This window comes from Panthera uncia, chromosome D4, assembly GCF_023721935.1.
Source record: "Panthera uncia isolate 11264 chromosome D4, Puncia_PCG_1.0, whole genome shotgun sequence".
Classification (NCBI taxonomy): Eukaryota; Metazoa; Chordata; class Mammalia; order Carnivora; family Felidae; genus Panthera; species Panthera uncia.
Genome location: NC_064807.1, coordinates 91155211 through 91179617, shown reverse-complemented (window position 1 = coordinate 91179617; position 24407 = coordinate 91155211). Strand labels below are relative to the sequence as shown.

The window sequence follows — 24407 nt, the reverse complement described above, 5'->3', positions numbered from 1 at the left end:
CCTGGTAAGTTTGACTTCATAAAAATTAAAAACTTTTACACTTCAAAAGACATCCCGGGGGCACCTGGGTGGCTCAGGTGGTTGACTGTCCGACTGCGGCTCGGGTCATGATCTCACGGTTTGTGAGTTCGAGCCCCACGTTAGGCTCTGCACTGACAGCTCGCAGCCTGGAGCCTGCTCACAGCCTTGGATTCTGTGCCTCCCTCTCTCTCTGCCCCTCCCCACTTGCGCTCTGTCTCTCTCTCTCTCTCAAAAATAAATAAGAACATTAAATTAAAAAAAAAAACAACACCAAATCAGACTGGCTAGAGTTGTAAAGTTAGGTGGTTCGAGTATGAAGAAAACAAGGCAGTAATCACGTTGAAAGGTGGGTGTTTATCGCCTGGGGTGGGGAGGAGGAGCTGGTGAGTTTCTAGGAGCCTCGCTGTGTCCTGTTTCTTGACCTGGATGGGTGCTTGCTTTGTGGTAAAACTTTGAATGCATATTTTGCTTTCTACACTTTTCCAGATGCATGTTGTATTATACAACATTAACCCCTCACAATACCAACCAAAAATGATACGGTTTTTAGAAAGAAATCTCACAAAAATGACCAAGACCTGTCCGCAGAAAGTTACAAAGCTCTACTGAAACATGTTAAGTCAGGCTTTCTACAAAGCGTGGCATTGTCATGGGATCACCATTCCCCAAGCTGATCTCTAAATCAGTGCAGTTCCGGTCAAATCCTAAAAGGTTTCCCCAAGAATCGGACAACATCAAGTTCTAAGGAAAAAAGCCCAAGAAGGAGTCAAATAACCTCAAAGAGGATGTCCCGGCAGCTGTCATGACCTCCAAAGACTAACGGGCCACCGGACAGTGAGGTGCTGACCCGCATCCTGGAAACAGTCCGGCAGGAACCCATTTATCACGGAATGGGAACCGCGGAGCATGGAGAAAAGAGGGAGCCAGTTTATAAATAAGTCAACAAAATAAATTTAAACACCAACAAAGAGTAAACATAAACATAATGTCTGGGATGGAGGGTTGAGTGAGAGGACAGGGTTTGAGCACTGGGCACGCGCCCCCTCGGGTGGAGGGGCGGGCGGTCGGCTGACCACGGCGGGCTAACTGGCCAAACGAGGCACCAGGCGGAGTGAGGTCCGGTGTAACTGCCAGCGGACGGAGGGCACAGATGGGACGGCGTGTGCTCAAATAAATATCAACGAGGTGTAAAAAGGCAGGACAACTAGAAGGCACAAAACAAAGTCGCGAGAAGTTCCAGTCTGTCGCTGCGCGCTGTAGGCGCTGCTTCCACGCACCGAAAGCAGGAGCGGCGCCGGGGACCTCGGACCTCGGCACTGGACACAGGCTCTTGTCATATATTCGGCCTTAAAGACATGGGGCTCCTGTCCCCAGCTGCCCGGCAAGTGGGGTCTGGTAGACAGAGCTGGCCACCCCCCCCCTCCAACCCCCTTGGGGAACAAAGCTTCCCAAACGTCGCCCTCCTCCCCCCTGCCCGCCAGTTCTCAGAGCCTCTCTGGCCGGCCTGGCCCCATTCTGCCCTTGATTCCCGGGCCCGGGTCCGCAGGTCCGCGGCCCCCGGCCAGCGCGCCCCCCCACCCCTCGGGCTGACCTTGGCCCAGGGCCGCAGACGGCCCCCAGGGCCAGAATGGATGGGCGGTGAGGGGGCTCCCGCCACGCGGGGCCCTTGGGGAGCCGGCCTGGGATGATTCTGAGGTCTGCGGGGATCAGAGGTCATGCTGAGCTCCGACGCGGGGTGGGGTGGGGTGGTGCCGCACAGCCCGGCGCCCAGTCAGCTCGAGCTTCGCCTCTGCGGGCCCCTTCCCTCTGCTCCCCGGGTCCCCCTTTGGGATTCGCCGTGGCCGGGGTCGCCGATGACGTGTGTGCACGTGTCCCCGGCCCTCAGGCTGTGTGTGCCCTCCTCCAGGATGAACTGGGCCTGCTGCGGGGACCCGGGCGACAGGGAGTCGAGGGACACGCCCCCGCGACCTCCGCGGCCCGGGCGGACACGCACGGCCACTGGGCGGCAGCACTGAGGCCATCCCAGGGCGCGGGGGACGCCCTAACCCTCCAGGAGCACACCCCCCCACCCCACGCGCGCGCAAACGTCGCCCACCGCGCCCGAAAAGCGACAGGGGTCTGGAAACCTCTGCGGTCGAGTCTAAAGGATCTCTACCTACAGGCATCCCCCAGTCAGCGACCTGAAGCCAGTTGGGGGCCAGGGCAGGGGGATCCGAGAGGTCAGCGCCCCCCCCCCCCCAACTTGGGCCCTGCCATCTACCGCTGGCACCCCGAGATCCCCCCACCTTCCTGAGCGTTCAGGGGATTCCAATGGATCAATTCATTGTGTGTGGACTCCCATCCCCCCTATTGCCTCCCAGGGAGCTCCTGGGCCCCAGAGTCCGGGAGAAATCCGGGGAGTCCATGCCATTCTCCTGGCTGGAGAAGCACCCAGGACTTTGGGCCCACAGGGTGGGGAGGGGGTTGTGGGCGCGGACTGAGAGAGAGAGAGAGAGAGAGAGAGAGAGAGAGTGTGTCTGATGGCTGCTGCAGCCATATCCAGCCACAGGGGACCAACTAGGTGACCCTGGGAGCTACTTTCTCTGAGGCCATACAGCCTCTGTACCGATGCCTGCGATGAGGGGCACACAGCAGGTCCTTAGGAATGTGGGCTAGGGCCGGGAGGTGGCAGACTGGGGGCACTGATGGAGGAACTGTGACTCGAAGTGGGGGCTCGGAGCTGAGCCACCCCCACCAGCCTCCCAGCGTGAACCACGGGTTAGGGAGGGCGGTGGGGGCTGTAAACAGATTTATTAGGGGCCTCAGGCAAATCCACAGGGTCCCCTCCCTCCTACTACCCCCAATGACCAAGATGTCCCCAAGATGTCCCCTCGTGCCCACAAGCGTCCGCCGTGTCCAGCCGGGCCCCTGCTACAAGAGGTTCACCGTGGCCACCACCTGCTTGCAGCCAGTGACGGCGAACTCGCGGCCAGCCACGCGGTAGTACTTGAGCTGCGCGGCCAGGAGCTCGGCCCGGGCCTGCTCCGGGAAGAAGCCCTCCCCGGCCATCTCGTCCCGGAAGCAGCTGACCACGGCCCTCTTGTCCAGCAGCAGCAAGGGCACGATGGCCGCGGCCTGCCACAGCGGGTGCTCGCGGACCAGGAGCGCCCGCAGGCCGGTGCGCAGCTCCTCCTCGGCCCGCACGGCGGCCACCGCATCCCAGTCGCCGTGAGCACCGCGGGCGCCGTCGGGGCGTGGGGACAGCGCGCGGGACGCGTTCTGCAGCACGAAGCGCGTGATTTCCGCGCCGCCCGCGCTGCTGAGGAGCACGTAGATGGCGTTGTGGAAGTGGTGGGCGCGCTGCGGCTGCAGGAAGCCGTGCAGCTCGTCCAGCAGCGCCAGGGGCAGGAGCTCCGCCTCATCCAGCACCACGAGCGGGGTCTTCTCCTCGGCTTCGGCCCGCTCCACCACGCCGGCCACCAGCCGGGCCAGCTCCTCACGGCAGTCCTGCGCAGCGCGCGCCTTGGGGCAGTGGTGCCGCGCGTGGTACTGCAGCACGAGCGCGCCGTCCTCAAGCACCGCGCGGAAGTGGCGTGCCAGCAGGCGACCCACGTGGCTCTTGCCCACGCCGCTGGGCCCGTGCAGCGCCAGAAGCAGCGGGCGGCTGTGCACGTGCGTGGCCAGGTAGTCCCGCAGCAGCGCCACGATGCGCCCCACGGCGGCCGGCTGCCCGAACACGGCGCGCTGCAGCGCCTTCTCCAGCCCGTCGAGGTCGTAGCGCTGCGCGTTATCGTCCAGGTTCTCGATGGCGTTGAGCACCTGGAAGCCCACGATGGCCACGAGCAGCAGGAGGCAGCGCTGCGCGCGGCTGCGGCGCTCCGCGTGAGGCCGGTACTTGCGCGAGGTCTCCGGGTAGAGCACCACACGGCTGCGTCGGCGCCTCTTGCGCGGCGTCCTGGACGGCGGCTCCGGGCCGTCGAAGGTGAAGAACCGGGGCTGGTCCGGGTCAGCGTGCGGCGCCCCGGGCGCGGAAGCCGACCCCGAGCCGGGCGGCTGGGGGCGCCGCTTGCGCAGGAGGCACACGCGGCGGCGCAGACGGACCACTGCGCGCAGCGGCGCGATCACGCTCGGGCGGGGGACGCCGGGGCCCGCGGCCTCCAGACTGGGCTGGCCGCTGTCCATGGCGCAGGGGCGGCGCTCCGCATGCAGGTCGCCCTCCCTGCAACAGGAAGATGGGGAGGGTCTCCAGACTTCGGCATGGCCGACTGGGACCCTTCCCTGGAGCGACGTCCCTCCTCTGGGAGGTCCCCAGGGAGTGCGGAGCGCGGGGGAAGGGTGACTCCTGGTGCCGGCCTCTCCCCGCTGACCAGGAAGCGGCTCCCCGCAGGGCCCCATGCAAATCTCTCGGGTACTCCCAGGAACAGCCGCGAGCCTTGAGGAAGTGGCGGCGCGGGGAGGGCGCAGCTTATCGGGCAACCACCCGGCTTCCTGGAGAAGTCGGTGCTAGCTGGCGCCAATTAGGGGTAAAGAAGGGTCAAGGCCCGGCCCCGCTGCCCATCCCTCCCTCCGTCCCTCCCGCCCCGCCCGCAGCTCGGCCTGCCAGGCGCCAGGGGCTCTCTGAATCCCAAGTGGGAACCAAGGGGAGCAGGGACCCTGGCACCGCCAGAATCCAGAGACATCCCCCGCGCACTTAAGAACACTTGGGGGGGGGGGTCGATCAGGAACTTCTGCTTTTGAGAATGGGCCCAGGCCTCCCACCCCCCACACCCCCAAAACAGGGATCCTCCCTGCACCCCAGTGAACACACATGGAGTGGCAGCAGAGATACCCCAGACACTAGTAGGGTGGGGTGCAAAGACAAGAGCCAGAGGAGGAAAAGGGCCATTGAGGAGACAGAGCTGAAGAAAGGACTGATGCCCTGGTCTCCAACCCACCCCATACCTGCAGCTGAGTCAGGTTAAGTTCCTGCTGGCCCCCAGCCCACCAAGGGCAGCCCCCCCCTGCAGAGGCCAGATGCTGAGGCCGCAACTCAGGACACAGAAAATACCAGCTTCCTGTCGAGGGTCCCGATGGGGTCAGGGGCCTGGCTGGCAAGCTCAGGCCTGGAGGGGTAGCAGCACCTGCAGGTCCCGGGAGCCTTAGGTCGGGAGGAAACTCTGGGGAGGTTTCCGCTTCTGTGCAAAGGAAGTGAGTCAGGGGTGTGGCAAGTGGGCGGGACTTAGGCTGGATGGAGACGCCGACGGAGAGCCTGGCTGGCTGGCCCAGGTCCCCTGGCTGGCCATCAGGTCACCTACCCTCCTCAGCCCTGCAGCCCTCCTGGCTGTCCAGGCCCAGGTCACCTGGCAAGGCTTGGGGCATCCCCTCCCCAGAGGTCCCACAGACTCCTGCATCTCAGTCTAGCTTCCAAGGAACCCCTGCCTCCCCAGGGGCACTGGCACCTGATCCCCCACATGGAGCGGAGTAGGGCAAGAGCAGAGAGGGTGGGCCGGGCCCCTCTGCCCAGCTGGGTGCCCCCAGTCCCTTCCTATTCCCCTCTCCCCCACCTCCCTCCCCTCCCCTCCTGACCCCAACCTGGGGTCATTTCGTTTTCCCCTCCTCCCCTCCCAGGGACTGGGGCTCCATCCCATCTCCCTCTCCTCTTCCCCTGCAACGTCCCCCCCCCCAGCCTAGAGCCCTCCCATCCCAAGGATAACACACTGGAACAGAAATTCTAGCCCTGGGGTTAGACCCCCATGTGTAGCTCAGGGTCCTGGTCTGGGAGCAAATTTACCAAGAACAACTTACCAAGAACAAAGGACTTAGGCAAAGAAGTGGCAGGTGGGGGCTTGTGTGGCCCTGCCCCCCGCCCTAGTCCCATCTCTGCACAGTCGGCCTTCCTGAATGACCTTCTGCTCTTCTCATTCTGACGGAGCTGGGCCCTTCTAGGCCCAGAAGCACCTCTCCTGGGCCCAGACCCGTCTGCAGCCCTCCCTAAGACTGGGCCCATCAAGCAGTCCGGCTAGTCTGGTGCTGCCTCCCTCAGTTCCCGAGCCCTTCGGCCGTCCTGCCTGTGGTCCCTCGACCTCACCCCCTTAGCCTCCCTTTGCCCACACACTGCCTCTGTCCCCTCTCCTAACTCTTCTTCGCCTCACAGTGGCACCAGGCACGTCGTGCATCAGGGAAGTGTTGGTCACGGGCTGGAGAGTTCCCACTGTCTCCAGAATATGGGATTCCCAGGCCTCTGGTGATGCATGTTCCCGCCGGCCCTTCAGTCTGGTGCCCTCGGGCAGGGCCACTGCTTCTCTACATCCTCCCATCCAGCCCTGGGGCCTGGCTCCCAGGACTGGCTGCCCTCCTCTGTGCAGGGGCAGGTGCGTGCGGCCTTGGGCCCCCTACCCACCACGTGGCCTGGCAGTACTCTCGGCCTTCCTGGGGCCAGTGGGGGGGAGGGGGAGGACACTGTCCAGGCCCTCCCCACACCCCACGATCCCAGCATAGGGGGGTGGGGTTGGGGTCCTGCCTGAATCTCTGCTTCCTAAGGAAAAAATGGAAAGGGACTACCCCTCAGCACGTGCACCCACAGACGTCTCCCCCCTGCTCCCAGGGGCAGGGCCAAGCATCCAGACCGTGGCCCCCAAAGCAGAAACGTCCTTAAGAAGATACCTGCCTACTTATACTACGTCCACCCCTCAGGCGTGCCCATAAACAGTGCACCCACTGGATTTACCCAAACACCTTTTATTTACATAAGTCAAAGTCTCACTGTGCAACAGTCCCTCACTTGGCCAAGTGCGGGTGCGACTAAGAGGGAGCACACCCCTCCAAGGGTAAACTGGGGCAGCCAGTCTGTGGCCTGGGCTTTCCTCAGCCACACCTGCTACATGGGCGCTGCTGGCCAGTGGGGGAGCAACTTCCTGCCTGTGGGGCTCTCGGTCAGCCAGCCGGTCCCGGGTGAAACACTCAGATGCTCCTCGGAAGCCAGGTTTGTTCTGCAGATGACCGGACTCCGCACACTGCATGATTCTGCCCGTCTGTGCCAACAGGCTGGGCCCGCCCCTTCCCCTTGGCTCCGCATCTGTCCCCCTCCCACCCTCGCCCCATGGAAAACAGGTGGCTTTTTCCTAATTCCAACTACTGCCAATCTGCCTCCCCTCCCACAACACGAGGCAGCAACCAGACAGAAGCTTCCACCGCCTGGAATGAGTTCAAGCGGCCAGGAGGGGCAGAGCAGACCCAGAGCCGTGCTCCACAGAACCAGACGGGGACCCACGAGGAGCGAAAACACGATCCCGTTCCCGTGGACAACACACACCTCCCAGGACCCAGTTCGTGGGGAGGCGGAGGCGCAGAAGGGGGCCCCACGCGCAGGAGGTCCCAGGGTGGGGGGTGCTCCGCTTGGCCAGCCCCAGCCCCCGCCCCCCTAGCGGCCTGCCCGCCCCCAGGAGAGACGGGGTCCCGAGCTTGCAATGGCAGGGGAGCTCCTCCTGGCCGGCCACGGCCACGGCCCCACCGGGGGCCCTGCCCAGTCCCAAGCAGCCCCAGGTGAAGGCTCAGAGCCCAGCCGGAGTGGACACGGCGGGGAGGGGCAACTCCAGGGCCGGAGTCTCCGCGGCCTGGGCCGGGCTGGGCTTCCGATGCTCCAGCTGCTCTAGCCGCTCACCGAGCTGAGAGTAAAGTTCCTTCACTGCCTCTCCGCTCTGCAGGGGGGAAAGTGCGTGGTTCGGGGCAGCCCCTCCCCCCCCCGGGGGCGGGGCGGGCGGCATAGGCCGCGGGCAGGGCACCCACCTGGCCCGTGGGCTCCAGCGCCTTCCGCAGGGCGTCCAGCCTGGACGGGGCCACCCGGTGGTGCAGGTGGATGAGGAGCCGCAGCACGTGGCGCTGCACGTTCTCCTTCCTGGAAGAGGCCACAGCAGGGCGGCGGGTGGGCGGAGCCCAGAACCGACCCCTCCCCCTGACCCCCCCCCCCCCCCCCGGGCCCCCCCCCCCCCCCCCCGGCCCCCCGGGGGCCCCGGGGGCGGGGGGGGGGGGGGGGGGGGGGGGGGGGGGGGGGGGGCACCTGGGCGAGGCCGTGAGGAGGAAGCCATCGAAGAGGCTCCTGCAGAAGTCCTCCAGGGCAAACTCGTCGGCCAGCAGCGCCAAGTTCCCCATGAGCAGGTGCAGGAAGATGTCCCCAAACGCCAGGTCGCCAAAGGTCTCCACTGCAAACACAGGCGTCAGCCCCGCTCAGCCCGCCGCCCCCGCCCCTGGATGGGCGAACGGGGAGGCCGCGGAGCAGCAGCGCCCCCTGAGGACGGGGTGCCCGGTTTTCCTGCAGCCAGAACCGGGGCCTGCACGACGAGGAGGCAGGGGCGGCCAGGCGCCCCCACGGAGGCAGAGAAGCAGGGCTGTGGGGGTGAGGGTCCGGGTGGGGAGGGCACGGGAGCCTGCTGCCCGTGGTTCTGCCCCATGGCCAAGGGACTTTGGACTAAGTGGACTCGAGAAGAGGGAGAAACTGAACAGACTGGAACTAGAAAAGAAACAGGAAAGAGCCACGGTACCGGCCCCCGAGTTCTACCAGACTGCGAGCTACGTGGTTCAAGAAAGACAACAGAAGGAAAGATTTTCATTTTTTGAAGCCACAGACTCCAAAAACTAAAATAATAAAAAAAACAAAAACAAAAACAAAACCAAAACAACCTAAAATAATCAGCAAAGGTTAACTACCAACGTATCTCACCGATGACCAGAGACAGAGTGCACAGCAAACAAGGCCGACGACCCAGCTGGAGGGCAGCAGGTCACGGGGCGGGGGGGGGACACATGGGGACACAAGTGCCACAGCAGCCACTAGAGAAGTGCTGACAGGGAGCTGTGACCATGGCACTATCTGAGCCCCAGGCGCCACTGAATGCCACGGGGAGGCCCAGGCACCATCAGATGCAGCCGGGCTGTGCTCCCACCACATGTGACCAGAGCCCCCACTGACCTCACAGCCGGGGGCACTTTACAGGACACTCAGGCAAGGGCACGGTCGCCACCCCAGGGAACACCGCCAGCAAAGTCCCTAATGGGAAACAAATGCCCTGGTTCCAACCCTTCCCACAGAACCCTCCAGACAAGGAGAAACACGAAAGGCAGCAAGGGGACACGAGGGTGGAGGGGAGACGCTAGTTGGAGCCCTGACTTGAACTAACCACCCACATCAAATGTCACGTGACAACGAGAGATCCGTGGCCACTGTCGGGCCCTGGACCCAGATGCGACCACAGCACCATTCTTTTGTAGAGACACCCGTCAAGTCCTCCGTGGGTTTATGTCCAGACCATCATCCGGGGGACGAGCGGCGCACACGGACCCCCATGCAGCAGGTGAGAGGCACTGGGCTTCACCACGCTGCGCTCTTTGCTTGTAACGTCATCAAAAACCCCCACGATAAAAAGCTAAAAAATAAACAGAAAGGAATTTTTAAAACTGACATCTGATCTTACTAGCACCCGGCAATGACAGAAGAGGACAGCGTACCCATCCTGAGCACAAGGAAAGATCTGAGGCCCAGCGCCCTGGGCAGCAGCGCGTGGCTGGGAGACACCGGCGCAGTGTGGGAGGCAGGGAGGGAGGCGCGCTCCCTCACCGGATGCTCCCGACGCAGGCAGGACACCCCGCTTCTGGCTGACACCGTTAGACACGAGAAGGAAACAAAGGCACTGAAATGAACTGGAACGATTAGACAAACCCAAACGGCACCCTTGGAAGTCTCCAGGCTCCAGCCCCTGTGGCCCTGTGACACGTCTACATGTGGACATGCTACCTCACGTGGAAAGAAGCCCTACGACAGGAGACGACACCGCGTGACCCAGGTGGGCCCGACAGCATCACAGGGAGGCAGGAGGCAGGGGGCCAGACTCAGAGGGATATGCGGGCGGGAGGAGCTGGAAGGGTGAACCGCGAGACAAAGTCAGGAGCCGGGATGCAGGCGGCTCCTAGAAGTTGGAGGAGACCAGGAGACAGATCCTCCCCAGAGCCTCCGGAAGGAGCCAGCCTCGCCCACACCTTGTCTGTAGCCCCGGGACACTCGCTTCACCCTTCCGGCCTCCAGAGCGAGAAGAAAATAAGTTCGTGCCGTTCGCGTACATGGAAACTAGATACGAAGTGAGATGCACAAATAGCTTCCTTCCTAAAGAAAACACGGGAAATGTAACACGGGCACCACCCTCAGACGTGTCAGTGACCCAGAAATGCACTTGGCCGGGAACGTGCAGGATCCTTATGAAGCAGCCTCAACACCCCAGACATGAGCCGAGCCAGCAGAGGCCCCTGGGTCTGGGCAAGCGTGGGAAGGCCAGGTGCTCCCCAACACCCTTCTCCTTGCCTCCACCTGCAGCTTACTATTGAAGGGGTCCACTCAGGCCCCACCATGAAGCAACCGGCCCCCTGGCCCCACATAGCCAGAGACCGTCGGGGGTGAGCTCTCTCAATCGTCTGAGGCCTTGAGGGGCTCCACCTCCCTCGCCAGTTAGGAGCAAATCACGGTAGCTTCTCCACCACAGCCAAAAAGATGCTTTCGCAAACGGTGACAATGGCGAAGGCTGTCCGTGAAACTCCCAAGCTGAGCTGCCCCCACCCCTGCACCAGAACCACCTGCAGAAGACAAAGACGGAGAAGCGCGCCGAGCCAGCCCCTCAGTGCTGGGACAGGGCAGGAGCCCGGGGCCCGGCACGGCCGCCTGCCCGCACTCACCCAGCCCCGGCAGCAGGCGCAGGAGCGCGTTCTTGTTCCTCTGCTTGGTGATGTGCAGCACGTAGTACAGCCCCACCTCGCAGGCCATGCGGTGCTCCTGCAGGAACCTGCGCGCCCGGCGAGGACAGGTCACCCCTGGGCAACGCCCTCCGCACAGCCTCCGTGGGGAGCTGGGGGGCGGGGGCGCGGCACGCCCACCCGTGCCCACGGGGCCCATACTTGGTGAAACTCTCCGGGAGCGTGTTCGGGTACATAACCGGGGCTTTCTCCTCAGCCGGCAGCTTCTGGTCCACGTTGAAGGTGTGGTCGTCGACCACGAAGGACATGAGCATGGGCAGGAACCTGGTGATGAGCTCCACCTCCTAGGCCAGAGAAGACCCAGGAGCGGTCGGGCACAGCCCCACCTTTGTCCTGCAGGGACCCCGCCCCTCGCCCGCCTCCCTCGCATCCACCTTTTTCTGACATCAGCCAGCCTGAGGGCCTGTCCCTCCTTCCCACCTCCCGAGACCCCGCCCTGCTGATCTCCCGAGGCCCCACAGACCCTCTTGAGGAAGCGGTGGAAACCATCCCACCCACGTCCCGTTACCATCTTGGGCTCCTTGAAGACCTGGCTGTCAATCATGTCCCATGCCCCCTGGCCCAGCGCCAGCAGCCTGAGCAGCAGCAGAAGATCGGGACTGTCCTGTGGGAAAACGAAGGCCTCAGCACGTGCTCACCCAAGGCTCCCCTCCACTGAAATCACTCGTTGCCTGGCAGGGCCCTTGTGCCACGGCCAAACCCCTCAGCTTCCCCCGTAGCCCCCACGGCACCCACCGCCCATCGGGAGTGCTGTCATTCGGCCGGCACGGGCCTGGCCACACACCCACCCAGAAGGCAGCGTGCAGCCAGCCGCCGCGCTCACCCTAGGCAGGGTCTCCTGGCCGACCAGCTCCTGCAGGTGCCTGACGGTGCTCAGCGACAGGGTGTTGATGGCAAAGGGGTCACACAGGATCATGGACAGGTCCCTGTGAGGATGAGCACACTGCGTCGACACGGCGCGGCCACGGGCGGGCTGCCCTGGCCACTGTCCTGGGGGGAAGGGCCCTCCACACAGAGCAAGCCCACCCACCCGCCTGCCCTGTGCTTCTTCGGCCCAAAAACTTGATGTTTGCAACTTATCCTTAACTTGCTCAAAATACTGAAGGGCTTTAAAAGTTTTTTAAAAAATTAAGCCCCCGTTTTGGTTCTGAGGACCTGCCCCCGATGCCGTAAGCTCACGAGGGCCCCACAGAGATGGTCGCAGAGAGAAAGAGCTGCAAAAGAGAGCTCGACAGAGCCGGTCCCGCCAGCGCAGCGGCCCTGGGACGGCGCTGACCACCCACCCCGGACGCAGTCAGGCCCCGGCTCACCGAAACTCTGATAGCCTCGGCCCCAGCAGCAAGGTCTCAGCCGTGTGCACGAGCGCCAAGGCAGCTCTAAACCACACTGGAAGCAACTGCAGACACAGCCTGCTCATCCGGACACCTGTGGACAGGACCCTGGGGGCTGGGGGCACCGGCACAAGGCTGACCCTTACCCTAGGACTTGCTCCTGCCCCTTCTTCACGCCGTCAAGAAACCCCTGCAGCTCTCGGGCTCTCTTGCTGTCCACAAACCGCTCACGAATGCAGGCATCCAGGCACCAAGTAAACTGTGGGGAGGAAGCACAGCCAGGACACGGTCAGAGACCGCGGCCTCCAGACGGCTCCCGTGGTCACCGCTCAGCTGCAGCCACCACCCCGAGCCTCACGTCGGCAACAGGACCCGCAGCCTCACGTGGTCCGGGCCCGGTACGGCGCAAAGGCACATGGGCCTGAGGTCCCACATCCCCAGCAGGCCAGGTGGTGCTCGGAGCAGGCGGTATTTGTGCTCTGTTCTCAAGGGGGTCTCCCTGGCAGCCCCCACTGCGGGACCCTGATGCCGCGCAGCCCCCCCGGACCTAACGCTGTCTGGGGCTGCACAGCATCCGTGCGGGAGACAACAGCGGCACAGAAAGCCCCATCCCTGGAGCACACAAGTGGCCCCTGAGGGCTCTGGAGCAGGGGAGGGACAGCGGCCCAGGAAAGACCAGAAAAGGCTACAGCAGGGGAATAAACAGCAGGCGAATACGGCAGACGCGGGGCCAGTGGCTCTGACTCAGGTGCCCCTAAGCCTGGGCAGCAGAGGGGGTGTGGGGGCTGGCACACGGCTCGTGGCCGGGTGGGCGGCCAGAGCCCTGAATGGGAGGAGCCGGAGGGAAGGGGAGGAGCCGGAGGGAAGGGGGCGGGGCGGGTGGGACACCACCTTATGGCAGGGGTCCACGGAGCAGATGTCCCCGACGTCCAGCTCGTGCAGGGACATGAGCAGCTCGGCCCGCAGCGTGCAGTAGTGCACGTTCCGGGTCCGCAGGAAGAGGGTCCGCAGGAACTGCAGCACCATGTCGTACAGCTTCACATTCTTCCCCACCATCTGCGTCAGCTTCTGCACCACCTGGGGGAGGAGACCCGCGCCTCGGGGTCACGACAGCCACGGGGGCAGGACCGCCCCAGCCCGACCCTACTCCTTCCTGTGCGGGCGGTACCCAGAGTCTCCTCTGTCACAAGACGCCAGCTCTGTGTCAGATGGTGGCAACCCTGGATCCCACAGACCCCGAGAGGCCATCGGCCTAGGACCCCAGCCTCCAGGGCTGCCCATCAGCTGGCACAGGAGACTGGGGCACCGGTGAGAGACGCTGGCCACTGTAGCCCCGCCAGGGCTGCCTTGCTCCCTGCGTTCTCCCATGTCGAGCACCTGTACCCCTTCCTCGGCAGGGACCACCCGTCTCTGCAGCCCACACCCCGCGTGGAAGTCTCCGGCAGCCTCCACCAGCGGGAGGGAGCACGGCTCACCGCGCGACCGTGAGCAGGAGCCAGGCCTCTTGCTCTGATGGTGGGAAGCAGACAGGACGAGCTGGGGTAAGAGACGCCACAGCGCCCCAAAAGCCACCAGGCTGTACACAGTGCGTGCAGGGGGGGAGCAGGGACAGAAGCAGTGAGCGCCCGCCAGGCAACCTCGAGGGCCCCCAGCAAGGCCTCTTCAGCAGGCCTCAGGGACCCTGACGCACAGAGCGGACCCGGAGCACAACCCACATCTCAGCACGCGGGCAGCTCCGGTGTGGACGAGAGCGGACACGTGCCTGCCTTAACCACAGCCCAGGCCCACCTCGCCGCGAACGGGAGGCAAGGCGCAGGCCGCTGGGCACGGAGCTGTGGCCCTAGTGGCCGACCCACACCCTGAGGACCGTGGGCGCCACACACACCTGCTACAACCCCTGCCCCCGCAGTGGTGAAGGACGCACAGGTGGGAAGGACCCAGGCCGACAAGAGCAGCAAGAGACCACAGGCAGGAAGTATCACCACAACCACCGGCCAGGTTTGGGGAGAAAGCATTAGGTCAGATCCCACTTCAACCAAACACACAACCCCAGGCGAGAAAGCTGAACAAGGAACCAGCAAGACGGCCCCGCACCACTCGACCTGGACCTGGTGGCCTCCACCGTTAAGCCATCGTGCCGGAGCACGTCAGGCAATTGCAGTGGCCCCCCAACTCACTGGGAAAAGCCAAAGTGTCCACGGTGGCCTCCGGCCCTCCCGAGCTCACCGCCCCCCGCCGCACACACACTCACCTGCTTGCTCTTGGTTCCAGTCACATCAGCCTTATCTTCCCACACGGCCAGCCTGCTCCCCTTCAGAGCCTGTGCTCACACCCCAGCCTGGCTCCTCTCCCTCACCCCCAGAACCCAAGCTGCCCGGCTCTGCCTTGCCTTGCTCTGTGACCTCATGCCTCGACCCTCCACTCCTCTGGGTGCCCAGCATGTGACATTTACTGCGGAGCATCTGCTCCCTTACAAACTGCAAGTGCCCCCAGCAAACAGCCTGACCCCCAGAGTCACCGAAGGGTGCAGGCACTTATGGCAGGAAATCAGAACTCAAGAAACATTCGCTTGTCGGAGTGAGGAACGGATCCGACGTAGAAAGAAAAGACGGGCGCCTGGCTGGCTCAGGTGGAAGAGCACGGGACTCTTGATCTTAGAGTTGTGTGTTCGAGCCCCACGTTAGGTGCAGGGATAACTGAAAAATAAAATCCTTAGGGGTGCCTGGGTGGCTCAGTTGCTTAAGTGTCCAACTTTGACTCAGGTCATTATCACACGGTTTGTGGGTTCGAGTGCCGTATCCGGCTCTATGCTGACAGCTCAGAGCCTGGAACCTGCTTCGGCTTCACATTCTGTGTCTCCCTCTCTCTCCGGCCCTCCCCCACTCGTGCTCTCTCTCCCTCTCAAAAAAAAAAATACATAAATAAATAAAAATTATTAAAAATAAAATCTTTAAAAAAAAAGAAAATTTCCCAGAGCCAAAGGACGACACAATGAACTTAACCAGAAAGGCCTGCCGACTCACAGAGCACCAAGGACATAAAACCAGAGAGGTCCACGTTAGGCACCACATCACAAAGACCCCCAACCACACGTACAAGCCCACCCCTCCCAGGGGCACAACGACTGAAATGTGCACGGGGGTGGGAAAGAGGGTGGTCAGGGGGCCCCGTGCCCCACCTCGCCCTGGCGCCTCGTCTTTGGGGAAGGGCTGAAGAAGTTGTGCAGGACGGAGAGCTCGGTGCTGAAAAGCGCACTCTCCTTCTCTAGGATGTACTGCTTCAGGAGCGGAGAAACTTCGTCGCCAAACAGTGCCTGGTTGTCCTGCCAGATCTGCCGCTTCACCTCCACAGCACAGGCCCGGTACAGCTCCTTGTCGGCCATCACCAGCTTCAGCTTCTTCTCCGGAACCTACAGGACCGTATCGGCCACCTGTGAGCCGCACCTGTGCCCCAGGGATCTCCCTCAAGACGGGTCAGGAGGCCTCAGCTCCCCCAGCAGAAACCACCTCAACCCAGACCCACCAACAGGGATGCCTGTGACTGGACCCCAGGCCCCAGCAGATGTAAGCAGCCAAGCTGAACACAGACAGTTCTTGCCGAGTCGCCATGGGTCCCACAACCCTATTCACACACCAGGCATCAGTCTCCGTGTGGCTTGTCAGGGAAAAGCCAGCACAGAGAACATGCCCCAGGGCTGCTCGGGGTTTGGGCAGGCAGCTCAGGAGACCCCCCCCAGAGCTAAGGTGCCAGCTTGACGAAGCACATGCGCGATGTCCCCAAGTAAGGGCTCGTGCAGAGAGCGCCCTGAGCATGTGGACCCACGGTTTTTACCTTGGGCAAATGTTTCATGACACACATCACCACTGGCTGCAGGGACGGCATCTTCACCAGAGAAAAGCTCTTTTCTAGAAGATCTTCCAGTTTCTTATACCTGGAAAGGCTCGTGTGACTAAAGGAGCAGCACAGGACCTAGTCTGAAGCAGCTGTCTGTCCCCAGACAGATGACAGATGAGGGTATAGGTTTCCACGGGCGGGGCACTCGAGTAAAGGCCCCCTTTTCGAGCGGGGGTGTGTAGCCAAGGGGACGCTAAGTGCTGCTGAGTCCGTTCCAAGGCTGGGAAGGGGCCTGCACATGTCACCTGCCCACCTACCTTTCCTCAGCCTTCCCCTCTGAGGCAATGGCGGACACCCGCTCCAGCAGCTTGTCCCGAAGCTCGTCAAACACCGACTGGTGGAACTCCAGCCGAGGTGTCCCATGCAGGTCCAAGAAAGGCAAGGCCGACTGCAGGGAGGGCAGCAGCACGCCATTCTCTGTCTGAGGAAACAGAGGCCGGGGGGGGGGGGGGGGGTCGATTTTACTTATTGGGCTGGGCTCATGGGGAGGCGACAACAGAAACTTCGGTCGCTGCTACACCTGGCCAGCACCCCGGATGCCTTGAGTACCTAAGAAGGCAAGGATGCCTCCCAGCAGCCCTGGTTGCAAACCAGGGTATATATATATACATAACGGCAAACCCCGGTACCCAACCAGATGTCCATCAGCGGGGAACCAGCTCAGGGCACCCGCTTCCTCCATCCGCGGAACGGACATCTGCCCACTTCCCCCGCGCCTCCGGCAGGACTCACGCCCAGATCGCCGGCCTCCCCACCGGGGCCCACCTGGAACTGCTCGATGGCCTTGAGCGGCTCCGTGCAGTTGGTCAGCGTCTCCTTCAGGTCTTCGCCGTTGGCCACGCCCAGGTCCTGCAGCCCCGCGAACATGGCCGAGGCCCCGGCGCCCGCCCGGCTCGGCGCCCCATCCCCGCCGCGCTCCCCTGGCGCCGGCGCGGTCGCCGCAGGTCCCCCCGAAGTCCGCTCGCTCGGGCCTCGGGGACCGCCCGAGCTCCGCTCCCCGGCGCCCTCCAGCTCGGCCAGGTCCCGCCCGCAGCGCGGCTCCGCGGGCACCGCAGCCGCCCACTTCCGCCCTGCGAGGCCGGGTCCGCCGACCGACCGGTCCCCGGGAAACACTGCGACCGCCACGCAGAGGTTCCTGGGAGCGGCGTCGCGCCCGGCTCCAAGCTCAGAGGACGTGAGCTGAAGCTGTGCTCCGGCGCGGCGCGGGCTGTCGACGGGAATCCCGCCCACCTGAGCCCCACCCCAACCCCGAGGCACCAGCCCGCCGCTCTTTTGCGGCCGGACCTCGAGGCGTGTGCTGCGTCTGACCTCATCCTCCTCTGGGGGCACAGCGGGGTGCTGCGGGGCACTTGAGGGTGGGGGAACCGGGGAAGGGGGCTGGACACCGGAGAAGGGGTGCTGCCGGCGGGGTTGGCCTGCTTTATGAATTTGAGCACTGACATTTTAACCAAGTATATTTTATGTTTATAACCATGAACAATCCTGCTGTTGACCTCACAGCAGCCTTTTGACTGTGGAAATAGTTTTGCTTCAAGGAAAGGAGCATTCGGCCCTGGAAGCTCCCTGCCCCTGGGCCTCACCAGGTGCTCGACCCTCTCTCTCCCTGGAACTTGGCTCCCTCCTTGTCAAACCCGGACAGGGATGAAGTTCACAGCACAGGGTTGTTGCAAATGCGACTCAAATCTAAGTGTGCCTCCAGAGGTGCCTAACAGAGACCTAGGAAGAGACCTGGGGGCAAAGTGGTATCATGACCAAGGATGGCTATACTCATCACCATGAGCATCTAACCCCAAGTTCACCCAAGGTGGTGGGCCCTCAGGCTGAGGTGTCCATCCTGACTGCGAATTCAAGTTTCAGCTGTCATGGTGTCCCTTGTCCCTTGCAGCGCAAGAAGCTCACACGAAGTCAGTGGCCACTGCCTGGTCTGCACCCTCCCTCGGCTCCTCCTTGCTAAGTGTGCAAGCCCCTGGACCCAGCAGTCAGCCCTCTGCAGGCTCTCACCTCACCAGTTCACCTCCGTTCATCCGAACAGCCCTGTATCCTCCCAAGCTTGGCCACGCCAAACATCACACCCTCTCCCTTTTTGTGTGCGTTGGCTTCTGAGGTTTATCCTGCTAGAAATTCCCTCACATTGCCCAGCAAACTCTTGATTTTTCTTTTTAATGTTTATTTTTGAGACAGAGCGTGAGCCGGGTAGGGGCAGAGAGAGGGAGACACAGAATCTGAAACAGGCTCCAGGCTCTGAGTTGTCAGCACAGAGCCCAATGTGGGGCTCGAACCCATGAACCCGCAGGATCATGACCTGAGATGAAGTCGGACGCCCAACCGACTGAGCCACCCAGGCGCCCCCTGATCATCTTTAAAAGTTAATTCCTCTACTGCTTCCTCCAGGAAGCCCTCCCTCCTCAGCCCAGCTACAGGGGATTGCTCCATCCTTCCTGCTAGTCCCACTTCTGACTTTGAGCACTAGGGGTTGCCAGTGGCGCAGCAGCAAGCAGAGCCCCCTGAGCCAAGTTCCCAAGACCAGGACTCTCACAGCTCTGTCTCTGTTGCCTGCTGCCTGAGCTGGTCAGCCCGGGGCCCTGGGACGGCCATCTGCAGTCCCACTGCTCCGATTCCCAGGGGTGCTGGCACTCAAGCCCTAGAAGAGGTCACAGGTGGGCTGCATTCAGACCCCCTGGGCCTTGGCCCCCCTGCAGAATGGGGCGATGTCCACACCACAGGAGCAGCTGTTGCAGTGCCTTTTTGAAGGGGTCAAGCTCTGGCCCAGGACTTGGGTGGCATAGGGGGGAATCCCTGGAGGAATTGGTGCAGTCACCACCGGCTGCAGTGAGGCCCTTGGAGGGAGGCACTCTTGGCGACAACCCCTGGGTAGAAGGGCAGGTTGCTGCCGTGGGCAAGCGCAGGGCCCTAACAAGTGAAGGCCCAGGAAGTCTGTTGGCTGTGGCGTGGCCCGCACAGCCCCACGCGAGTTCATAGGGTCTTTGGTCAGGAGCTGAAGGATGTAGAGCCAGGCCCTGGCAAGCTGGTCCCCTGGGTCCTCCCTGGTGGCTGGGCAGGCTTTGGGTGGGCTGGCAGCTGCACCAGTCTGCCAGGTAGCACAGCTAGATGAGGGTGTCCTGTACTGCCCACAGGTCTCCCTCCCATCCCGTCCCCCACCAGGAAGTCCCAGGCTGCACCCCACCCACCCTAGAGAAGAGAGCACTGAAGGGGAAGCAAAGGGAGACCCCTGGCTGAGGAAAGCCAAACGTGGCAGGTCAGCAGCAGGCCACATCCGTGGGACAGCTCACGAAAGACACAACAGAGCTGGAAAGAACCAACAGCATCTCTGTGTGGCAAGGGGGTGGGCAGGTGAGGGCTTCCAGCTGGGCCCTCCTTGCTGTCCGCAGCTCACAGAGGGATTGGCCGGCCAGGAGGGGGCATCAGAGGTGCCCATGGAGTCAGAAGGCCAAGCTGGGGCCCCCCCGGGGAGACCAGGGTTCCGCGGATAACCGGCCGGCCGGCTGAGCCCAGCAGGGGCTACAGCGTGCAGAAGGGTCCTGTGTCATGGCGCTTGGGTCTTCGCACACCCTGGATGACCACCCCAGGTGCTGAGGGGAAGCGCGAGTTATAGCAATCCTCCACATGGTAGGCAGCTGGGCCGGGAGTGTGGGCTGCGGAGAGAAGGCGGGAGCCCCACCCAAGCTGCGGCGCCAGCTCCCAGCTCCCCACAGGCTGAGTCCCCCGTCCTGCTCCCAGGGCCTGGCCTCTGTCATCAGAAGCCTCCTTACAGGAGCTGATCCAGGAGGCGAACGCAGGTGAACGGCTCATGGAGAAGGCGGGCGGGCGGTGGCTCTGCAGCCGGCACCCAGGAGAGATGTCGTAGGTGTTGGGGCCTGGGCGCTTCTCGCCCCCCGGGGCCGGAGGAGGGGCCTGGAGCCGGGGCTGGGCACGGTAACCCGCACCCCCGGCCCGCAGCAGCCCCGGCCGGGAGCGGGCCTCAACTGTCTTGGAGGCGGGGCGGCGGCCCCCAAAGCTGAAGGCCGGGCAGGCAGGCCGGTTGAGTGGTTGATAGTCCGCGGGCGATGGCCACTGAGGGGAAAGAGGCTGCTGCAGGCCCCTCCCGCCCTCCCACAGGTCCCCTATCCACGCCCCCTCAGGCTTCTCCTCCAACCCTCCCCCACAGGCCTCGCCCCCTCGGGCCCCCTTCCCGCCCGCCCCACAAGCCCCGCCCCCAAAGGCCCCTCCTCCAGCCCGCCCTCCACAGGCCTCGCCCCCACCAGCCCATTCCCGCCCCGCAGGCCCCTCCTCTAACCCGCCCCCACAGCCCCCGCCCCATAGGCCCCGCCCCTCCCAGACCCCTTCCGCGCACCCCCACGGGCCCCGCCCCCGCAGGCCTCTCCTCCAACCCGCCCCCACAGGCCTCGCCCCCTCGGGCTCCCTTCCCGCCCGCCCTACAAGCCCCGCCCCCAAAGGCCCCTCCTCCAGCCCGCTCTCCACAGGCCTCGCCCCCACCAGCCAATCCCGCCCCACAGACCCCTCCTCCGGCCCGCGCCCACAGCCCCCGCCCCAGAAGCCCCGCCCCCCGCAGACCCCCCCTTCCGCGCCCCCACAGGCTCCTCCTCCGACACGCCCCCAGGCCCCGCCCCTCTCAGGCCCCCATCTTCCAGCCAGCCCCACAGGACCTGTCCTGCCGGCCCTCCACCTTTTGCTCTTGGTTAAAGTCGACTTTCTGTGTGAAGGGGCTTTCGCTCTGGAACCACGCTGTCTGCCACGCCCTGCGGCCACCGCCCTCTGCAGTAGCGGCAGCGTGGTTGGGAAGGGAAGGCTAGTAGCCGGAGCCCCACTCCCAGGGTAGGGGGCGAGCGGTGTGGAGGGGCGCAGGGAGGGGCCACGCACCGCGGGTGGAGTGCTTGCGGCCGATGCTGAAGTGGGGATGTGGGGAGCACTCGCGTATTGAAGCATCGGGCACCTGGTACTTGGTGGGGCCGGGGATCTGCAGGTCGGTCACGATGGGTGGGCGCCGCTCCAGTACTGGCAGGAAGCAAGCTCTGGGCCTAGAGTCTCCACAGGCGCCTCCCCCCCACCCCCACCCCCCGCCCGCCTCCCCAGACCAGACGGAGGTAGGGGGTAGCCAGGACCCTTACTCACACAGCTCCTTCAGGTTCTGGGTGCAGATAGGGGGACGCTCCTGGGGGGGACTCATTTGCATCCCGAGGCCAGGTGGGAACTCCTGCCCTCCAGGGGTCCACATCTCCTCCCAGGCGGCCCCTGGTGGGGGGCCCAGCAACAACACACAGGCCTTGGGCCTATAAGGGAGACAGACAAGCACCATCCAACCAGTCCAACAGCCACTGCATTTGGGCTGCCCCCCCCCCCCCCCCCCCCCCCCCCGCCCCCCCCCCGCTCCCCCTGGGAAGTTACTGGTATGGCACAAGTGTCTTCTGCCTCAGGGGGCCATGGGTCCAGTGTTTGCCTCCATTGATGTAAAAATTTGCCAGGAATTTCACAGCCTTCTGGTCAAAATTCATCCTCAAAGTGTCTTGCTCCCTTCCCCAGGGACACCTCAGAGCTCTGTGACCTCACTGGCCAGTCAATGGGCACCCCCGGCCTCCATTGCCAGGGACTCCCTGGAGAAGGAACACTGCCCAGCCCTGGAGGGACTGCCCCAGGGGGCCCCTCTGAGGGGCCCCTCCCCTGGCCTGCCAGGTGGGTCACCCTGGTGTCAGCCTTCGCCAGGAGGACCCCTAGTCGGCCCCAGTGACTCCTGGCTTGGCCTCATTTCCTCTCTTCTCCCTTCTTATCCCAACCCTCTCCTCTCATAGAATGGGGGGTCCCCTGGAGAGCCCGGGTCCACTTTAGCAGGGCTTCTGGGAGGACCGAGGCCTCCGCACAGGGATGAGGAGAGGTGGGTGCTATGGGATGCCCAGCTGTGCAGTGCCATCCAGAATGAGGCAGTAGGGGGGTAGGGTGGAGGGATCCAGGGAAACTCCCTGGAGGAGGAGGGGCTCCTACTGGAAACCCAGCCTCAAAAAAGAAAAGTAATGGCAGGTGGGCCTGGGTGAACATGCTGACCGTAGAGGCTGTCTTGGGACTGGAGCTGCCTGGTGGCTACGCGGGTGCCAGGCAGTACGGAGATGTGGGGGCCCGTCTTCCGCTTAGGAGCACAGAGGCTGTCAGGTGTCACAGATGAATGGGGCTGCTCAGGCTGAAATGCAAAGGAACAATAAGCCCAAATGAGTGCGAGCCTGCTTGGCCACCATGGCCCTTGCTGTGCCCTCTGCAACTGACCAGCCTGTCAGCCCCAGCCCTGTTCTTGACCTAATCGGTGCAGACAGGGCCCAGTGAGGAACATCTTATCCTCCAGGCCCACCCTACCTAGACCCAGTCTCTTTCTCTCCTGATCCCTTCCATCCAGCACTGACCCTGCCTGGCCTCCAGAGGTGCTCCGGATGGAGGGACACACGGACAAACGGAGACTTGCTTGAGGAAACATGTGTTTCCTTAGGGTGAGGGGCTCACAACCCGTGCTCAGGGCCCTTCCCTTGTACAGTGTTCTCTGAGAGCATACTTGACAGTGGCTGTAGGTGGAGCTTTATTAACAAAGCACTGAACATTTGGGTTAGTTCTGACTGCTCCCTGTAACACCTGTTACTGTGACGGGTGACACAGCACAGATGTCTTCAGCTCAGTCAGTCATTCCTTGGAGTAGATAGATTCCTACGAGTGGAAGCGCCCCGTCAAGGATCGTAGTGTCTTGTGTGGATGTGATATGTATTCCAGGTGCTGTCTGGACAGTGCCTGGGACCTTGCTGGCAATGAGCATCAAAGACCTCCAACATCAGACCTCAGCAGTGTTTATTTCAGGTTCAGTCTTCTGTGTATAGACTCTGGGGTCTTAACATGTTCATTACATGGGCATTTTTCTATCATTGCACTAATTTTTCTTGTCTTTGTTTTATAAAGTTTCTATACTCGTACATGTCTGTCCACAACACTCGTTGCAATCTTTGTTCCCAATTCGTAGTCTGCCTTTGAGTATTTTTTTTTCAACAGGTACTAGAATCTGCTGATTTCTTCTTTGGTTGGTACCTTCCTTTGTTTTTATAGTTGTAAAGTCATTCCTATACAACAAAATAAAATCACATCAGGAATTGTTTAAAATGGAAGACAGTGCCCAGTTCCAGGGGAAAGGCTCTCCAGGACAGAGTCGCAACAGCTCTGAAGCTCAGAAACCCCCGGACGAGGCTTCCCACGATGCCCGTGAAGCTTCCAGAGCCTCTGGTCTCAGGAGTGGGCTTGGGTGGGGAAGCTACTTTTCAGCTGGCTGCTGGCCTCCTGGGGGCAGCAAGAGTCCAGGCCTCGTTCCGCCCCACACTTCCTGACAGGCCCAAGACAGCTGTCCCAATTCTGTGAGCCCAGGGAACCTCAGTGTGACACCTCCTTAGCCTGTTGCTTGTCTGGGCCTAGGCGTCCCGCCTGTAAGATGGGAGCACTCACAGGGTTAAGGAAGGGCCCGGCCCAGGTAGGGCCCAACAGTGGCAGGCCTCTTCACAATGGTTTCCGGGCAACAGGGACTCCTCTCAGGGAAGGGAGTCAGACACTGAAAGGGGCTGGAGCCATCAAAGGCGCTATTGAGGCAAGATGACAGCTACTCAGAAACACAACCTCTTCACGCCAGAACCTCACTATATCCCTGGGTAAGTGCTGGAGCCCCGGGGGAGTCTGGGGTCTGCAGAGGATGGGGGAGGGCAGCAGGGGAAGGGCTCAAGGCCACCTGTGAAGACGGCACAGAAGCTGGTCTCCAGGGAGTGGGGACGAAGCCCGAGGGCCCCGGAGAGGCCTGGGGCAGGAGTGGTAGGGCGGGGCTGCCAGGGGCGCAGGCCTCCCCTCCCCTCTAGCACTGTGCTGAGAGCCCTAGCAGATGGCCAACAGGTCTGTTAAGAGCAGAAAACTGGGCACGGCCCAGCAGGTGGCAGAGGCTGGCCAAACAAACTCCGGACCCTCACTCCATAGAATGCTGCATGTTAGAAAGACATAAGCATCCGGAGTAAACTGACCGGCCAGGCTGTCAGGCTGCCTTACTCGGTACCCCCAAGGTAAAAACTAAAGTAAAAGTAAGCCCTCTCTGGAATATATGTGCACACCTACACACACGCACACACACACACACACACACGCACACACACGCACACACACGCACACACACGCACACACACACATCCACGGGAAAGAAAAAAGTCTGGGACACCTGGGTGGCTCAATCAGTTGAGTGAGTTCAAGCCCCACATTGGGCTCTCTGCTGTCAGCAAAGAGCCCACTTCGGATCCTCTGTCCCCCTCTCTCTGCCCCTCCCCTGCTTGTGCTGTCTCAAAAATAAACAAACATTAAAAAGAAGAAGAGAAAGAAAAGGAAAGGAAAGGAAAGGAA

The 24407-nt window shown here is 62.6% G+C and overlaps 4 protein-coding genes across 10 annotated transcripts in view; 1 reads left to right on the top strand and 3 right to left on the bottom strand.

The window, feature by feature from the left end:
- Nucleotides 1–1479: 1479 nt before the first annotated feature.
- TOR4A (torsin family 4 member A) lies at nt 1480–5190 on the bottom strand. Its single transcript, XM_049632440.1, has 2 exons — nt 4942–5190; nt 1480–4219 (listed from the first exon to the last, which is right to left on the bottom strand). The coding sequence occupies exon 2, from the start codon at nt 4180–4182 to the stop codon at nt 2932–2934; it is 1251 nt and encodes a 416-aa protein (XP_049488397.1). The 5' UTR covers nt 4183–4219; nt 4942–5190; the 3' UTR covers nt 1480–2931.
- Nucleotides 5191–6701: 1511 nt separating this feature from the next.
- On the bottom strand, nt 6702–17079 carry NELFB (negative elongation factor complex member B). Its single transcript, XM_049632426.1, has 13 exons — nt 16764–17079; nt 16256–16419; nt 15936–16035; nt 15283–15513; nt 12996–13181; nt 12251–12363; nt 11597–11699; nt 11282–11377; nt 10915–11057; nt 10696–10802; nt 8036–8177; nt 7765–7873; nt 6702–7676 (listed from the first exon to the last, which is right to left on the bottom strand). Exons 1-13 carry the CDS (start codon nt 16863–16865, stop codon nt 7530–7532), a joined length of 1743 nt encoding a protein of 580 aa, XP_049488383.1. The 5' UTR covers nt 16866–17079; the 3' UTR covers nt 6702–7529.
- Nucleotides 17080–19305: 2226 nt separating this feature from the next.
- STPG3 (sperm-tail PG-rich repeat containing 3) lies at nt 19306–23049 on the bottom strand. Of its 4 annotated transcripts, none has more exons than XM_049632356.1 (6): nt 22959–23049; nt 22053–22185; nt 21129–21286; nt 20877–21011; nt 20683–20771; nt 19306–20069 (listed from the first exon to the last, which is right to left on the bottom strand). In XM_049632356.1, exons 3-6 carry the CDS (start codon nt 21229–21231, stop codon nt 19518–19520), a joined length of 879 nt encoding a protein of 292 aa, XP_049488313.1. In that variant the 5' UTR covers nt 21232–21286; nt 22053–22185; nt 22959–23049; the 3' UTR covers nt 19306–19517. The 4 variants fall into 4 exon arrangements, with proteins under 4 accessions (XP_049488313.1, XP_049488310.1, XP_049488301.1 ...); XM_049632353.1 differs by lacking the exon at nt 22959–23049 and adding an exon at nt 22403–22765; XM_049632344.1 differs by lacking the exons at nt 22053–22185; nt 22959–23049 and adding an exon at nt 21402–21550 and having other exon boundaries at nt 19306–19651; nt 19769–20069.
- FAM166A (family with sequence similarity 166 member A) overlaps nt 21624–24407 on the top strand; it is a 6403-nt gene continuing 3619 nt past the window's right edge. For 2 of the 4 annotated variants that reach the window (XM_049632390.1, XM_049632381.1), the window contains exon 1: nt 23560–23677. In XM_049632390.1, the coding sequence (XP_049488347.1) occupies nt 23622–23677 (56 nt within the window). In that variant the 5' untranslated portion in view covers nt 23560–23621. Of the gene's footprint in view, nt 21886–22767; nt 22845–23551; nt 23678–24407 lie in introns of those variants that run through there. The other 2 variants (XM_049632373.1, XM_049632363.1) reach the window with 2 other exon arrangements.